Source organism: Passer montanus, unplaced genomic scaffold (assembly GCF_014805655.1).
Source record: "Passer montanus isolate IOZ18808 unplaced genomic scaffold, ASM1480565v1 scaffold148, whole genome shotgun sequence".
NCBI classification, from domain to species: domain Eukaryota; kingdom Metazoa; phylum Chordata; class Aves; order Passeriformes; family Passeridae; genus Passer; species Passer montanus.
The window spans coordinates 744,584-756,884 of record NW_024361829.1 but is presented as its reverse complement, the minus strand read 5'-3'; the positions used below and the strand labels follow the sequence as shown (position 1 = coordinate 756,884).

The 12,301-nt window shown below is 63.3% G+C and overlaps 2 protein-coding genes across 4 annotated transcripts; one reads left to right on the top strand and one right to left on the bottom strand.

Moving 5' to 3' along the window:
- Positions 1-77: 77 nt before the first annotated feature.
- On the top strand, positions 78-4,135 carry PSMC5 (proteasome 26S subunit, ATPase 5). 3 transcript variants are annotated; one of them, XM_039701038.1, is made up of 13 exons: positions 78-196; positions 673-744; positions 1,254-1,323; positions 1,499-1,596; positions 1,862-1,918; positions 1,989-2,219; positions 2,291-2,417; positions 2,494-2,684; positions 2,760-2,858; positions 2,956-3,066; positions 3,141-3,227; positions 3,443-3,498; positions 4,037-4,135. In XM_039701038.1, the coding sequence occupies exons 1-12, from the start codon at positions 158-160 to the stop codon at positions 3,494-3,496; spliced, it is 1,236 nt and encodes a 411-aa protein (XP_039556972.1). In that variant the 5' UTR covers positions 78-157; the 3' UTR covers positions 3,497-3,498; positions 4,037-4,135. The 3 variants fall into 3 exon arrangements, with proteins under 3 accessions (XP_039556972.1, XP_039556971.1, XP_039556970.1); XM_039701037.1 differs by having other exon boundaries at positions 4,032-4,135; XM_039701036.1 differs by lacking the exon at positions 4,037-4,135 and having other exon boundaries at positions 3,443-3,556.
- Positions 4,136-4,288: 153 nt separating this feature from the next.
- SMARCD2 (SWI/SNF related, matrix associated, actin dependent regulator of chromatin, subfamily d, member 2) lies at positions 4,289-11,841 on the bottom strand. The gene is made up of 12 exons (XM_039701034.1): positions 11,557-11,841; positions 9,451-9,493; positions 8,867-8,989; positions 8,418-8,537; positions 7,791-7,886; positions 6,890-6,991; positions 6,200-6,361; positions 5,923-6,020; positions 5,362-5,497; positions 5,162-5,284; positions 4,732-4,833; positions 4,289-4,632 (listed from the first exon to the last, which is right to left on the bottom strand). The coding sequence occupies exons 1-12, from the start codon at positions 11,811-11,813 to the stop codon at positions 4,579-4,581; spliced, it is 1,416 nt and encodes a 471-aa protein (XP_039556968.1). The 5' UTR covers positions 11,814-11,841; the 3' UTR covers positions 4,289-4,578.
- Between the last annotated feature and the right edge of the window lie 460 nt (positions 11,842-12,301).

The window sequence follows — 12,301 nt, the reverse complement described above, 5'->3', positions numbered from 1 at the left end:
CCGCCCCAAGATGGCAGCGCAGTCCCGACACGAGCCATTGCGCATGCGCACTGCACGGCCTGGCCGTGTGCTTTCCGGAAAGGGGAAGTGACGCCATCAAGCCGGGCGGCAGGGCCGGGCAGCGGAAGCCGGCGGGCACCATCTTTGTTGGGGCCCGATGCCGGCGGAGAAGATGGCGCTGGACGGGCCCGAGCAGGTGCGGCCGGGCCGGGCCGGGCCGGGCCGGGCTGGGGGGGGTCGGCGGAGCTCGGGGAGCGACTCGGGGCGCCTCGGGCTGCCCGGGCTGTGCTGCGGCCGGGGCTGCTCGGGGCCTGCCAGCGCCGTGACTTGGCGGGTTTGGGGAAGGCGGCGGAGCCTGAGCGGCGAGACGGGACCGGGACCGGGAGCGGGGGGCTTGCAGGGGAACGGGAGCTGGGGCTGCTCTGGGCGCCTGGGAGGACGGGACTCGGGGGTGTCGGGCAGGGAGGGAGGGAGGGGAGGGACGCTCGGGACCCGCGCGGGAGGCGGGATCGGAAACTGGGAACAGCATGGGAGGAGGGAAAAGAGGAGCCAGGAGCGGGGCTGAGGGGGGATCGGGCCCGGGAGCGGGGCTGAGGGGGGATCGGGCCCGGCGGGGCTCCCCGGGGCCGGCGGCGTGCGGGGCTGTCGCGGTGCTGAGCTCGGCTGTCGCAGATGGAGATGGACGACGGCAAGGGCGGCTCGGGGCTGCGGCAGTATTACCTGTCCAAGATCGAGGAGCTGCAGGTGAGCACAGCGCGGGGCACACAGGACCGTGTCACTGTGCTTCCAGCCGGGATGCTGTGCCCCTGGCCCAGGGCTGTGGGCAGGCAGGACCTGCTCTGGGGGCTCTGGGGACACGACCTGGCCCAGGGCTGTGGGCAGGCAGGACCTGCTCTGGGGACACGGGGTGGGGCTGTGCTCTGAGCTGGGGCTGCTCCTGTTCAGGTCCCTGTCTCACTGCCAGAGGGCAGGGATGGATGGAGATTGGGAATGAGGAATTGTTCCCTGTGAGGGTGGGCAGGCCCTGGCACAGAGTGCCCAGAGCAGCTGGGGCTGCCCCTGGATCCCTGGCAGTGCCCAAGGCCAGGCTGGACACTGGGGCTGGAGCAGCCTGGCACAGTGGGAGGTGTCCCTGCCATGGCAGAGGTGGGATGAGATGAGCTGTAAAATGTCTTCCAAGCCAAACCATTCCACGATTCCCTGTGCTGGGTGTGCCTGAGCCCGAGGGCACTCAACAAAGCCTTTCCCTGCAGCTCATCGTGAACGAGAAGAGCCAGAACCTGCGGCGGCTGCAGGCGCAGAGGAACGAGCTCAACGCCAAGGGTAGGGTCTGCAGCTCCTCCTGCTCCCCTGAGCTGGGCCTGGGGCACCCTGGGCTGGGCTTTGGAGTCTCTGGGCTGGCCTTTGGCCTTTGGGGTCTCTGGGCTGGCCTTTGGAGGCTCTGGGCTCCCCTGGGGGCTCCAGCTGCCAGGGCTGGTGCTGAGCTGTCCCTCCCCAGTGCGGCTGCTGCGGGAGGAGCTGCAGCTGCTGCAGGAGCAGGGATCCTACGTGGGAGAGGTGGTGAGAGCCATGGACAAGAAGAAGGTGCTGGTCAAGGTATGAGGCTGAGCTGCCCCCAGGTGACAGGGCTGGGCTGGGGGACAGCCCCATGTCCCCACAGGGCATGGGACAGCTTGGGGACGTGGGGTGGGAGCTCCTTGTGCAGAGGAGCTCGTTGGGATGGCTCTGCTGGGCCCGGGGCTGCCCTGGGGTGTGCAGTGGGGTTGGAGCTCCTGGCTCCTGCTCCTCCCAGGCCGTGGGGGTGTCCCTCAGCAGGGAATTCCCAGGGAAACGACTCCGGGGGGTCTTTGCTCCTTTACAGGTGCACCCAGAGGGGAAGTTCGTGGTGGATGTGGACAAGAACATCGACATCAATGATGTGAGTGCCCCGGGGCTGTGGGGGGTCCCCAGGGCAGACAGGGACACCCACCCACGTGCTGTCCCCACAGGTGACCCCCAACTGCCGCGTGGCCCTGCGCAACGACAGCTACACCCTGCACAAGATCCTGCCCAACAAGGTGGACCCGCTGGTGTCCCTCATGATGGTGGAGAAGGTCCCAGACTCCACCTACGAGATGATCGGGGGCCTGGACAAGCAGATCAAGGAGATCAAGGAGGTCATCGAGCTGCCCGTGAAGCACCCGGAGCTCTTCGAGGCGCTGGGCATCGCGCAGCCCAAGGCAAGTGCTGCTGGGGGCCTGGGCTGGCCCGTGGCCCCAGGCAGGCTCTGAGGGCCGTGTGGCCGTTGCAGGGGGTGCTGCTCTACGGCCCCCCCGGCACAGGGAAGACGCTGCTGGCCCGGGCCGTGGCCCACCACACCGACTGCACCTTCATCCGCGTGTCCGGCTCCGAGCTGGTGCAGAAGTTCATCGGGGAAGGTACGGGGGTGGGGGCGGCTCTGGGGCTCCTGGGGGCTGCGTGGGCTCGGGGCCAGGCTGAGCCCGGCGTGCCCAGGGGCCCGCATGGTGCGGGAGCTGTTCGTGATGGCGCGGGAGCACGCGCCCTCCATCATCTTCATGGACGAGATCGACTCCATCGGCTCGTCGCGCCTGGAGGGCGGCTCCGGCGGCGACAGCGAGGTGCAGCGCACCATGCTCGAGCTCCTCAACCAGCTCGACGGCTTCGAGGCCACCAAGAACATCAAGGTAGAGGGGGTGGCCCTGCCTGGGGTCCTGCCAGCCCCGCGGTGCCCGGGGTGGTGACAGCTGTCCCCTGTGCAGGTGATCATGGCCACCAACAGGATCGACATCCTGGACTCGGCCCTGCTGCGCCCCGGCCGCATCGACAGGAAAATCGAATTCCCCCCTCCCAACGAGGAGGTACCACAGCCACACCCGGCTGGCCCTGTCCGTGCTGTCCCCACCCTCTCCCTGGGAGCCAATCTGGGCTCCAATCCTCCCTGTGCTCCTGCTCCAGGCCCGCCTGGACATCCTCAAGATCCACTCACGGAAGATGAACCTGACCCGGGGCATCAACCTGCGGAAAATCGCGGAGCTGATGCCGGGGGCCTCGGGGGCTGAGGTGAAGGTGAGCTGGGGACTCTGGGGACATGGGGGCTGCCACGGGGGGCACTGGCTGATGCTCCCCTCCTGTCCCCTCAGGGTGTGTGCACAGAGGCAGGGATGTATGCCCTGAGGGAGAGGAGAGTGCACGTCACACAGGAGGACTTCGAGATGGCCGTGGCCAAGGTGGGTGCCAGGGGAGAGGTGACATTGGGGGGTGATGGGGGCACAAAGTGTCCTGGGTGGCGTTTGCCAGGAGCACAAACAAGGGGATTGTCACCGTGAGTGACATGGGAGAGGCTGCTGAGCCCTCCCTGTGCAGGGCTGAAACGCCTTTCTGGGGTAATTAACACCCAATGTGGGCACGGAATGTTGGACCCACCCCTGTCCTCTCCCCCCAGGTGATGCAGAAGGACAGTGAGAAGAACATGTCTATCAAGAAGCTGTGGAAGTAACGGTGAGGCTGGAGCTGCTCCCTCTGTGCTGTCAATAAAGAGCTGCTGTGGCCAGGCCCGGGTGCTGAGTTGGGGACTTATTTGGGGTTGGGGTGGGGGCTGCAGGACCCTGCACAGCCCACAGGAGCTGCAGGACACAGCACACACCCCACAGAGCTGCTGCTAACTGCTTTTATTAGAAAAGATCCAAAATAGACAAAAACTGGTTACACGAGAGGCAGAGCAGAAACCCCTGAGCCCAACCCTGGGAATCTGTAAACGCCCCCCCACCTCGGAGCCTGCAGGGGGGCAAAGGCACTTCAGTGGGGGTGGCAGTGGTGGCACTGCCCCCTGGTCCCCTCCCTGCTCCCCAGTATCTCCAGTTCTTGGTGCCCCTGTGCCCCCACAGGCTCCTGGGGCAGAGCCAGCCCCTCTGCCCCCAAACCTCGTCAAGACAAGTGGTTAATTGTGGAATTATGTAAAACAGCGGGAGGGGGGGTAAAGAATAAACTGATTGTCACAAAATGAGCCCCAGCCCTCGGTTCCGTATCCCCAGAGCAGCCCTGGGAGCCTCCCTGAGCCCCTGCAGAGCCCAGTGCAGGAAGAGGAACTCAATCAATATATTAATTAATTAATCAAATACAAACCCACTGTACAAAACGCTGCCTTTTTCTTTTTTTGCGTTTTTGGGGGTTTTTTTTATATATAAAACCTGTTCACAAAAATAGTGCAAAACGTCGGGGGGAGCTGGCGTTTGGAATGACGAACTTTGGTAGAAGAGGGGCAGGGCGGGCCTGCGGGGCTCGGGATGGGGCTGGCAGCTCCTCCCCGCGGGCACGGGCAGCGCTTCCCGGCCCCGGGGGAGCTTTGGGAGCGGGAGGGGAGCGGGGAACCCGCGGGGGCTGCGCGGGGAGGGCGCGATGCAAAGCGGAGGAGGCGCTGCGGGGGCCTGGGGGGAGCGGGGACTCCGCTGTGCTCGGCCCGGGGAGCCCCGGGGGCTCCCCTCCCTCCAGGCACATCGGGTTTGTGCAAGTGCTGTGGCTTCCAGTCGGTACCGTCCGGCTCGGGCAGCGGGGCGGGGGCGGCCCCGGGCCCCGCCCGCCTTAAGTGAGGCGGATCCCGAGCACTTGTTCCAGTTCCTGCCGGCGCTGCTGGACCTGGGGACACCGCGGCGGTCAGGGAGGGACAGGGGACACCGCCCGGGCTCCCGGGGCTCTGCCACTGCCACCCCGACCCCGTCCCACCCCCCAGCTCACCTTGGCAAAGATGTGTCTGCCCACGGCCTCCTGCGCCCAGGGCTGTTGGTAAAACTCGGCCCGCCGCTCCTCCTCGGGGTTCCCGATCACATCCGTGATGATCTGACCCAAACGGGACGGGGCAGCAGGAGTGAGGGATCCAGAGGGACCCACGAGGGACCCAGACCCCTCCCTGAGCTCTGGGATGGAACCAGACCCTTCCCAGCCCCCCATCCTGCCCAGCCCCAGGGCTTCAGAATCATGCACTTGTTAAGGCTGGAAAAAACCTCCCACCCTCAGCCCACCACCACGTTCACCAGTGACCCACATCCCCAAGGGCCACATCCATGGTTCTGAACCCCTCCAAGGATGGGGACTCCACCACTGCCCTTCCAGGAAAACATTTCTCCCAACATCCAACCTAAACCTCCCCAAAATTGTTCCCCTTTACCTTGAGGTCCCTCCTCTGGGATTTGATCCACTCCTGGATGAAATCCTGGGGGTTGTTGCTGAAGCTCAGCATGAAATCCCTCTGTGTCTTCAGCTGGTTGATGGACTCGATGGTCTCATGGATCTGGGCAGGTGACAGGGGTCAGAGGAGCTGTGTCCCCCCCCCAGGACACGGCTCCCCCTGGCAGTGTCCCCTCCCACCTTGGCATCCAGGGAGGCGATTTCCTGCTGGTTGGTGGTGGAGGCCAGGAAGTTGCTCATCTGGGCTTTGAGGGGATCGTCCACCTCCACGTCGATGTCGTAGCAGGCTGTCTTCTTCTGGTCATTGGGGTCCACACTGGGGGAATGGGGTTGGGGGGACCTGCTGAGCCCCCACCTGGCTGGGGGTGGATGGACCCCCAACAGCAACACCAGTGCCCCAAGAAGCCTCAAATTTCGTGGTTGTTCCCCTCCCAGGTGACTTGTGCTGGTCCTTCAGGCTGGAGACCTCAAAGCCTCCTGCGCCCCCAGCCCACAGAGCCCCCCAGCCCTGGGGACACTGCTGGGCTCGCTCCCCACCCTACTGAGCACCCCCAGCCCTGGGGACACTGCCTGGCCCACGGAGTCCCCCAGTCCCAGGGACACTGGCCACTCTCCACGCCATGGGGCACCCCCAGTCCTGCAGACACTGCCCATCCCATGGGGCCCCTTCAGCCCTGGAGCCATTGCCCAGCCAGCGCCCAGCCCAGAGCCCTCAGGGCCGTGCCCAGGCTGTGCCCCCACCTGATGGTGTGGTTGATGATGATGGGGTCTGGGTGCTGCAGGAGCCCTGCCAGCTTCATGGGGATCTCGGAGAAGCGCATGCGGACGCAGTTGAAGATCTGGGGGGGCAAAGCAGAGCCTTTGGCACCCATGGCAGGGTCTCCCCTCACCTGTGCAGCCAGGTGGGGCATCCCCAAGCTGGTGGTGCAAGTCAGAGCCCAGGGAAGGGGCACAGCCAGAGCCTGGAGGGGCTGTGAGAGGCTCTTCCCAGCCAGATGAGGGGGTAATGGGCAGGTACCTGGCGGAAGTAGCGGTTGCAGTTGATGAACTCCTTCTCGTGGCTGTCCTGCAGTTTGTTGTGTTTGATGTAGAGCCACAGGGCCTGCATGATGCTGGCCCTGGTCTGGGTGTGCACCCCGAGCAGCCGGGCCAGCCGCGGGTCCAGCTTGTACTGGGGGGGCTGTGGGGACAGCGGGGTCAGCCACAGAACCAGCCAGGCTGGAAAAGCACCCCTGGAGAAACCCCAGCCCGACCCACCCATCCTGTCCCCAGCCTGAGCACTGAGTGTTCCTGGGACAGCTGAAGGGATGGAGACTCCACCACCCTCTGGGCATCTCGTCCCAGTTTGCAACTCCCTTTCCATGAGGAAATTCCTCCTGCTGCCCAAAGAAGAGGCACTCAGGAGTGTCCCCCCAGCCCCTGTGTCACTGCAGCTCCATGCCCAGAATTCCCTGTGCACCTTTTGATCCCTGCATCCCCCAAACCCTCATCCAAGACCCTGTCCCAGTTTTTAACTCCCTTTCCATGGAGAAATTGCTGCTGCTACCCAAAGAAGAGGGGAGTGTCTGTCTGGCCCCTGTGTCACTGTGGGTCCATGCCTGGAGCTCCCTGTGCTCCTTTCAACCCCTGCACTCCCAAACCCTCATCCAAGGCCCTGTCCCAGCCCATCCCCACCCCTGGGTGGCCCCCAGGTGGCCCCAGGCCGTACCTGGTGGTCCAACATGAGCAGCAGGGTGCACTTCACATTGACATCCCCGGGACGCTTCACCTGGAAGCCGTCGGTCTCCTGGGTCGTGGGCATCCGGTGCCACTGCGGGGGACAATGGGGACACTGCTCAGGCCAGGGCCATGGAACCAGCCCTGCCAGCAGGACTGGTGTCTGCAGAGCTGGGCTGGGGCTCCGGGCACAGCCTGGGGCACCCCAGCAGCTCCTGGTCCCAGTGGTGGCAGCTCGGAGCTCTCCCAGCCCAGCACGGGGATGGACTGGGGCAGCTCCAGCCCTGAGTGCTTGGGCTGCAGGGCTCCCACAGTTCTGGATCAATCCTGCAGGAATGTGCATCAGAGCTGCTCCCAGCTTCCCCTGCAAGGGGATTCAGTCTCTCCACAGGATCCCCCTGGCACAAGCTGGGTGCAGGGAGAGCTCCAGCAGGAGCACCCAAAAAAGTCTGATCCCTCTCCCAGGCATGGCTTAAACCCCCAAGGACCCTCCAGCTCAGGGACAGGCAGGAGGGCAAACCCTTCTTCCCACAGGGCACTGGGGTGAGCCTCTGTGGGATCAGCACCCCTGTGGGGACCCATCTGTGCCAGGCTGAGGCAAAGCTGCCTCTGGGGCCACGTCCCTGCCCCACACAGCACAGCTCCAGCTCTGGCTGAGCACCTGGGCTGGGAGGGCTCAGAGCTGAGCTCTGCCAGGGGAGGAAAGGCATCCTAAACCTCAGCTGGGAAAGCAGGAGAGCCCGGTCCCCATGGAGACCTGACACTGCCCCCAGCCCCAAAAACCTGCTCAGGCCCCTCTCCCAGCAGGACAGGCCCTGGCCTGGGAGCTGAGCACCCAGAGGGGAGCAGCAGGGCCGTGCCCCATTCCCCACTGGGATCCCCTCCCACCTCACCTCCACCAGGTGATTGTCTGGCCCATAGAGCTCCTTGTCCAGCTCGATCACGAGGCTCTTGAAGAAGGAGGAGAACTTCCTCTTCTGCTTGCTGGGCTGCAGACAGGGCAGCAGAGAATCCTGATCCCAAATCCAGTCCCAGCTGAGCTCTCAGCACAGCACTAGTGCTTCTAGCACCTCCTCATCCCTCCTGGATGGTTCTGATGGACCAGTGCTCCTCCTCCCACCTGCTCATCCCTCCTGGATGCCCCTGATGGACCAGCTCCTCCTCCCACCATCACTTCTTCCCTCTCCTTATGGAGCAGTGCTCCCACCCCTCCTCATCCATCTTGGGTTGTTATGGACCAGTAATTTTCCTCCCACCATCATTTATCCCTCCTGAGTCCTGATGGACCCACAGCTCCTCCCCCCAGCACCTGACCCCTCCTGGATGATCCCCAAGGACCAGAGTTCCTCCCACCAGCACCTGACCCCTCCTGGATGATCCCCATGGACCAGAGTTCCTCCCACCAGCACTGTATCCCTATCCCAGCCCCTCCTACCATCACCCCATCCCTCCTGGATCCTGACCAGCTCCTCCCTCCCTCCCCCTGGATGCTCCTCCCACCATCCCTGCTGGATCCTCACATCCTCCAGCAGCTTCCCCTCCACTCGGAGCTCCCAGGAGGCCACACGCTCGCCCCCCTCTCCCTCCTCCTTGGCCGGGGTGAAGGTGTTGGAGATGTAAATCCTGAGCTTCCGCTTTTGCTGTGGGGAGGGAACAGAGAGAGGGAGGGACGGGGTGAGAGGGGACTGCAGTGCACATCTCCAGCTCAGCAGGAGAGGAAACGGCCTCAGGGGAGGTTAGACTGGATATTAGGGAACATTTACCCCCAGAAAGGGTTGTGAAACATTGGAATGGGCTGCCCTGGGCAGAGGTGGAATCCCCATCCCTGAAGTGCCCCAGACACGTGTGGATACTCCAGCTGGGGACGTGGCTTAGGGTGATGCTTGGACTGGATGACCTCAGAGGATTTTCCAACCTTCAGTTTCCCACGATTCCATGGCTTCCAGCCCCCCTGCAGGCCCCAGCTCACCGTCAGGGGTTTCTTGATGGCCTCCTGGATCTCCATCCTCTTCCGAGCGATGGTTTGGTCCAGCTTGCGCTCGAAGGCCAGGAGGTCCATGTAGGCCTGGGACTCTGGGACCAGCTCCCGGATCTGGGCACAGGAATGGTCAATCCCAGTGTGCTGGGATGGGCTGGATCCCCCCACAGCCCCAGCAGCCAGCGAGACACCAGGTGATGAGTCCAGCATCCAGGTTTTATTTTAAACCCAGCCTGGAGCCCTGCAAAGCTCTGCCCCAAACCACTCTGGAGCCTGTTGCTGTTCCCAGCAGCATTCCTGCATGGAATGGAACCCTGGAATCCCAAGAGAGACTCTTAGGGACCTCCTGAGATCTCCATCCCACCCCATTCCTGCTCCTCGCTTGCTCAGAGTCCAGCCCCACCCCAACCCTCTCCTGCTGTGCCAGAGGGAGAGACAGAAACACTCCAGGCTGGTTTGGGACTGAACAGAAATTCCCAGGGGGCAGGAGGGAACTCAGGGAGATCCTCCCTTTTTGGGGACCCCCATCCCCTGCAGCAGCTCAGCCCTGTCCCCCGGGCTGAGGTGACACTCACCCTCTGTGGCAGCACCTTGTCAGCCATCTTCCTCCTCTTCACCCTGGGAAACAGGGAAAATTACAGCTCCCACAGGACACCCTGCTGCCTGCCCTCTGGGGGCATGGATTTTGGGAAAGCTTCTTCCCCAGAGGTGCTGGCACTGCCCAGGCTCCCCAGGGAATGGGCACAGCCCCGAGGCTGCCAGAGCTCCAGGAGGGTTTGGGCAGCACTGCCAGGGGTGCCCAGGGTGGGATTGCTGGGGGTCTGGGCAGGGCCAGGAGTGGGACTGGATGGTCCTGGGGGTCCATTCCCACTCAGGCTATTCCTGGGGGAAAGGTGTTGGATGTTGCAGCCTGACCCTACGGAAGGAAATCCAGGAAATGCTGGAGAAAGCAAAGGTGATAACAAGGCAAAGCCAGGGCTGCAGGACAGCATTCCCAAACTTCCCCTCTCAAAGCAGCCATCCCATTCTCCCAGTGCTCCAAACCAAAGCCACTGCCAAGAACTCCCTTAAACCCAGCTCAAACCAAACCCTGCTGTGGTGGGGCTGAAATCCTGGGAAAATCCAGCTTGGCTGGATCCAGCCCTGCCCACTGCAGATTCCCAACAGCCCCAGCCCATCCCAGTGCCCAGGCAGCTGCAGGGAATGCTCTGGGCACAGCAGGGAATGTTCTGGGCACAGCAGGGAACGCTCTGGGCACAGCAGGGAATGATCTGGGCACAGCAGGGAATGCTCTCCTGTTTTCCTGCCCGGGAGATGGGGCAGGCTCCAGCAGCACAGGGAATTCCTATTCCTCCAGCTGCACCTGGAGCAGCAGGATCACACAGGAGGGGTCTGGGGGACACTGCATGCTCCAGGAGAACACTCCAGGAGAGGTCAGAGCCCTGCTTTGGAGCAATGCCTGCCCCATCCAACCCCTCCTCCTGCAGGGTCTGGACACCCCAGGGCAGCTGGAAGCTCCTAATCCCTTGATCCAGCAGCTGGGAGCAGGGAATGCCCAGCTGTGAGCCTGGCTGGTGCCTGATCCCAGCCCTGATGGGATGGCTCTGATGTCCCTGTCCCCAGCCCCCAGCTCACTCTGCCTGAGCAGTGCTGGGGTGGCCCAGGAGGGATCAGGGAACCAACGGAGCTGCCAGGGAAGGGAATGGGACCTGAGCATCCATGAGCACCAAGGGATCCTGCCTGGAGATTCTAGGAAGCAAACAGCCCCCACAGAGAGGGACCAGGGCTGGCAACCAGAGAGGAGCTGCTGGCAGAGCCCAAACAAGGAGTCCTGCCCTGATTGCAGCTCCAGGGAGCATCCCCAAAATCTGCCAGCCCCATCCCACACTTCCAGCCATGTGCCATCAGGCATCCCAGGGAGGATGAAGAAGACTCCCAGGAGCTGCTGCTGGGGACCCCACAAGGCTCTTTGGTTCCTGGTGTGGAGATCAGAGTGAGAGGAAGCTGAGGAATCTCTGCCTCCATCCCAAAACATCCCATTCCCTCCATCCCAAAATATCCTATTCCCAAGCTCTGGCAGGTGCCAGGCTGGAGGAAAACCCTGCTGGTCCCCTGCTCTGCAGCTGTGGCACGCTGCATGATGTGACACTTGAATGGGGACCTGGAGAGGCTTTGGGGTCTTGAAGAGAGTCAAACACTGGCTGAACACAGCCCTGGGATCCCTGTCCTGAATGGAATGACATCCATCTTTTTACAGCTCTTTCTGCAGTGACATCTCACTGACATTAGATATTATTTATATTTATATAGGTACTTCCAGAGCAGGGCTCTCCTCTGCTCTGGAGAAGTTTCCCAGCAGAAGATTCCTGTTGGGAATGAATTATTGTGCCTGGTTTGAACCAAGCAGCTCCTGGCTCAGTTCAGATGGAAAACAGGAGGTGAAACACAGCCTGGATGCACTGAGGAGCAGGGATGCAGCTCCCTGGCAGCGTGGATTAGTGTGGCAGTCCTGGGAATGTCCAAAGAGCTTGGAGCACCCTGGGAGAGTGGAAGGTGCCCTGGGGTGGGACTGGGTGGGCTCTGAGGTCCTTCCACCCCACCCACCCCGGGATTTCAGCAGGACCAGCAGGACCCCCTGTCCCCCCCAGGAACCCCGCAGGGGTGGGACATGGCAGCCTTACCCTCTCCTCGGGGTGGCCATGGGTGGCTGTGCCTGGGGGGTCAGCAGGCGCTTCCTGAAGGGATCCATCATGGCCTGGGGCAGGCCGGGCCTCAGCGGGGTGGCTGCTCCATACGGGGGGGCTCCTGGGGGTCCCACCTGCAGCCCTGCCATGGGCATCCTGCCCCCGGGGGGCATCCCGGGCCGCTGCTGCAGAACAGGGATGGAGCAGGGCTGAAACAGGACCCTGGCCATGGTGCCACCCGCCCTGGGTACCATCCACACTGGGTGCCATCCACCCTGTGTGCCACCCGCCCTGGGTACCATCCACCCTCAGTGCCACCCACCCTCAGTGCACCCACCCTGGGTGCCACCTCTTCCCCAGGGTGCCTCCCGGGCCAGGGCAGGGAGCAGGGAATGCCAGCAGGAGCTGCAGCAAGTGATGGGAAAGAAGCCACAGGAGAAGCCAAGGAGCCAAAGTCAGGCCCTGTGCCACCCCCCCCAGCTGCAGCAGCACGAGGACACTGCCAGCAATGTCCCCACCCTGGGGACCCCGTGGGTTCCTCTCTGGAAAGCAGCACAGCAGGGGGAGCAGGGCAATCCCACTTCCTCCCCCAGGCAGGAAGGAGATGAGGGGTGGAGGAGGCAGCAGCTCCCCCCTGTCAGCAGCCAGCTCCCCTCCTTCCCCTTCCAGGGACACACACAGGGAATTTGGGAGCCACAGCACAACCCTGAGGGGTCCCAGCCCTGGCAGCCCCCCTGCACTC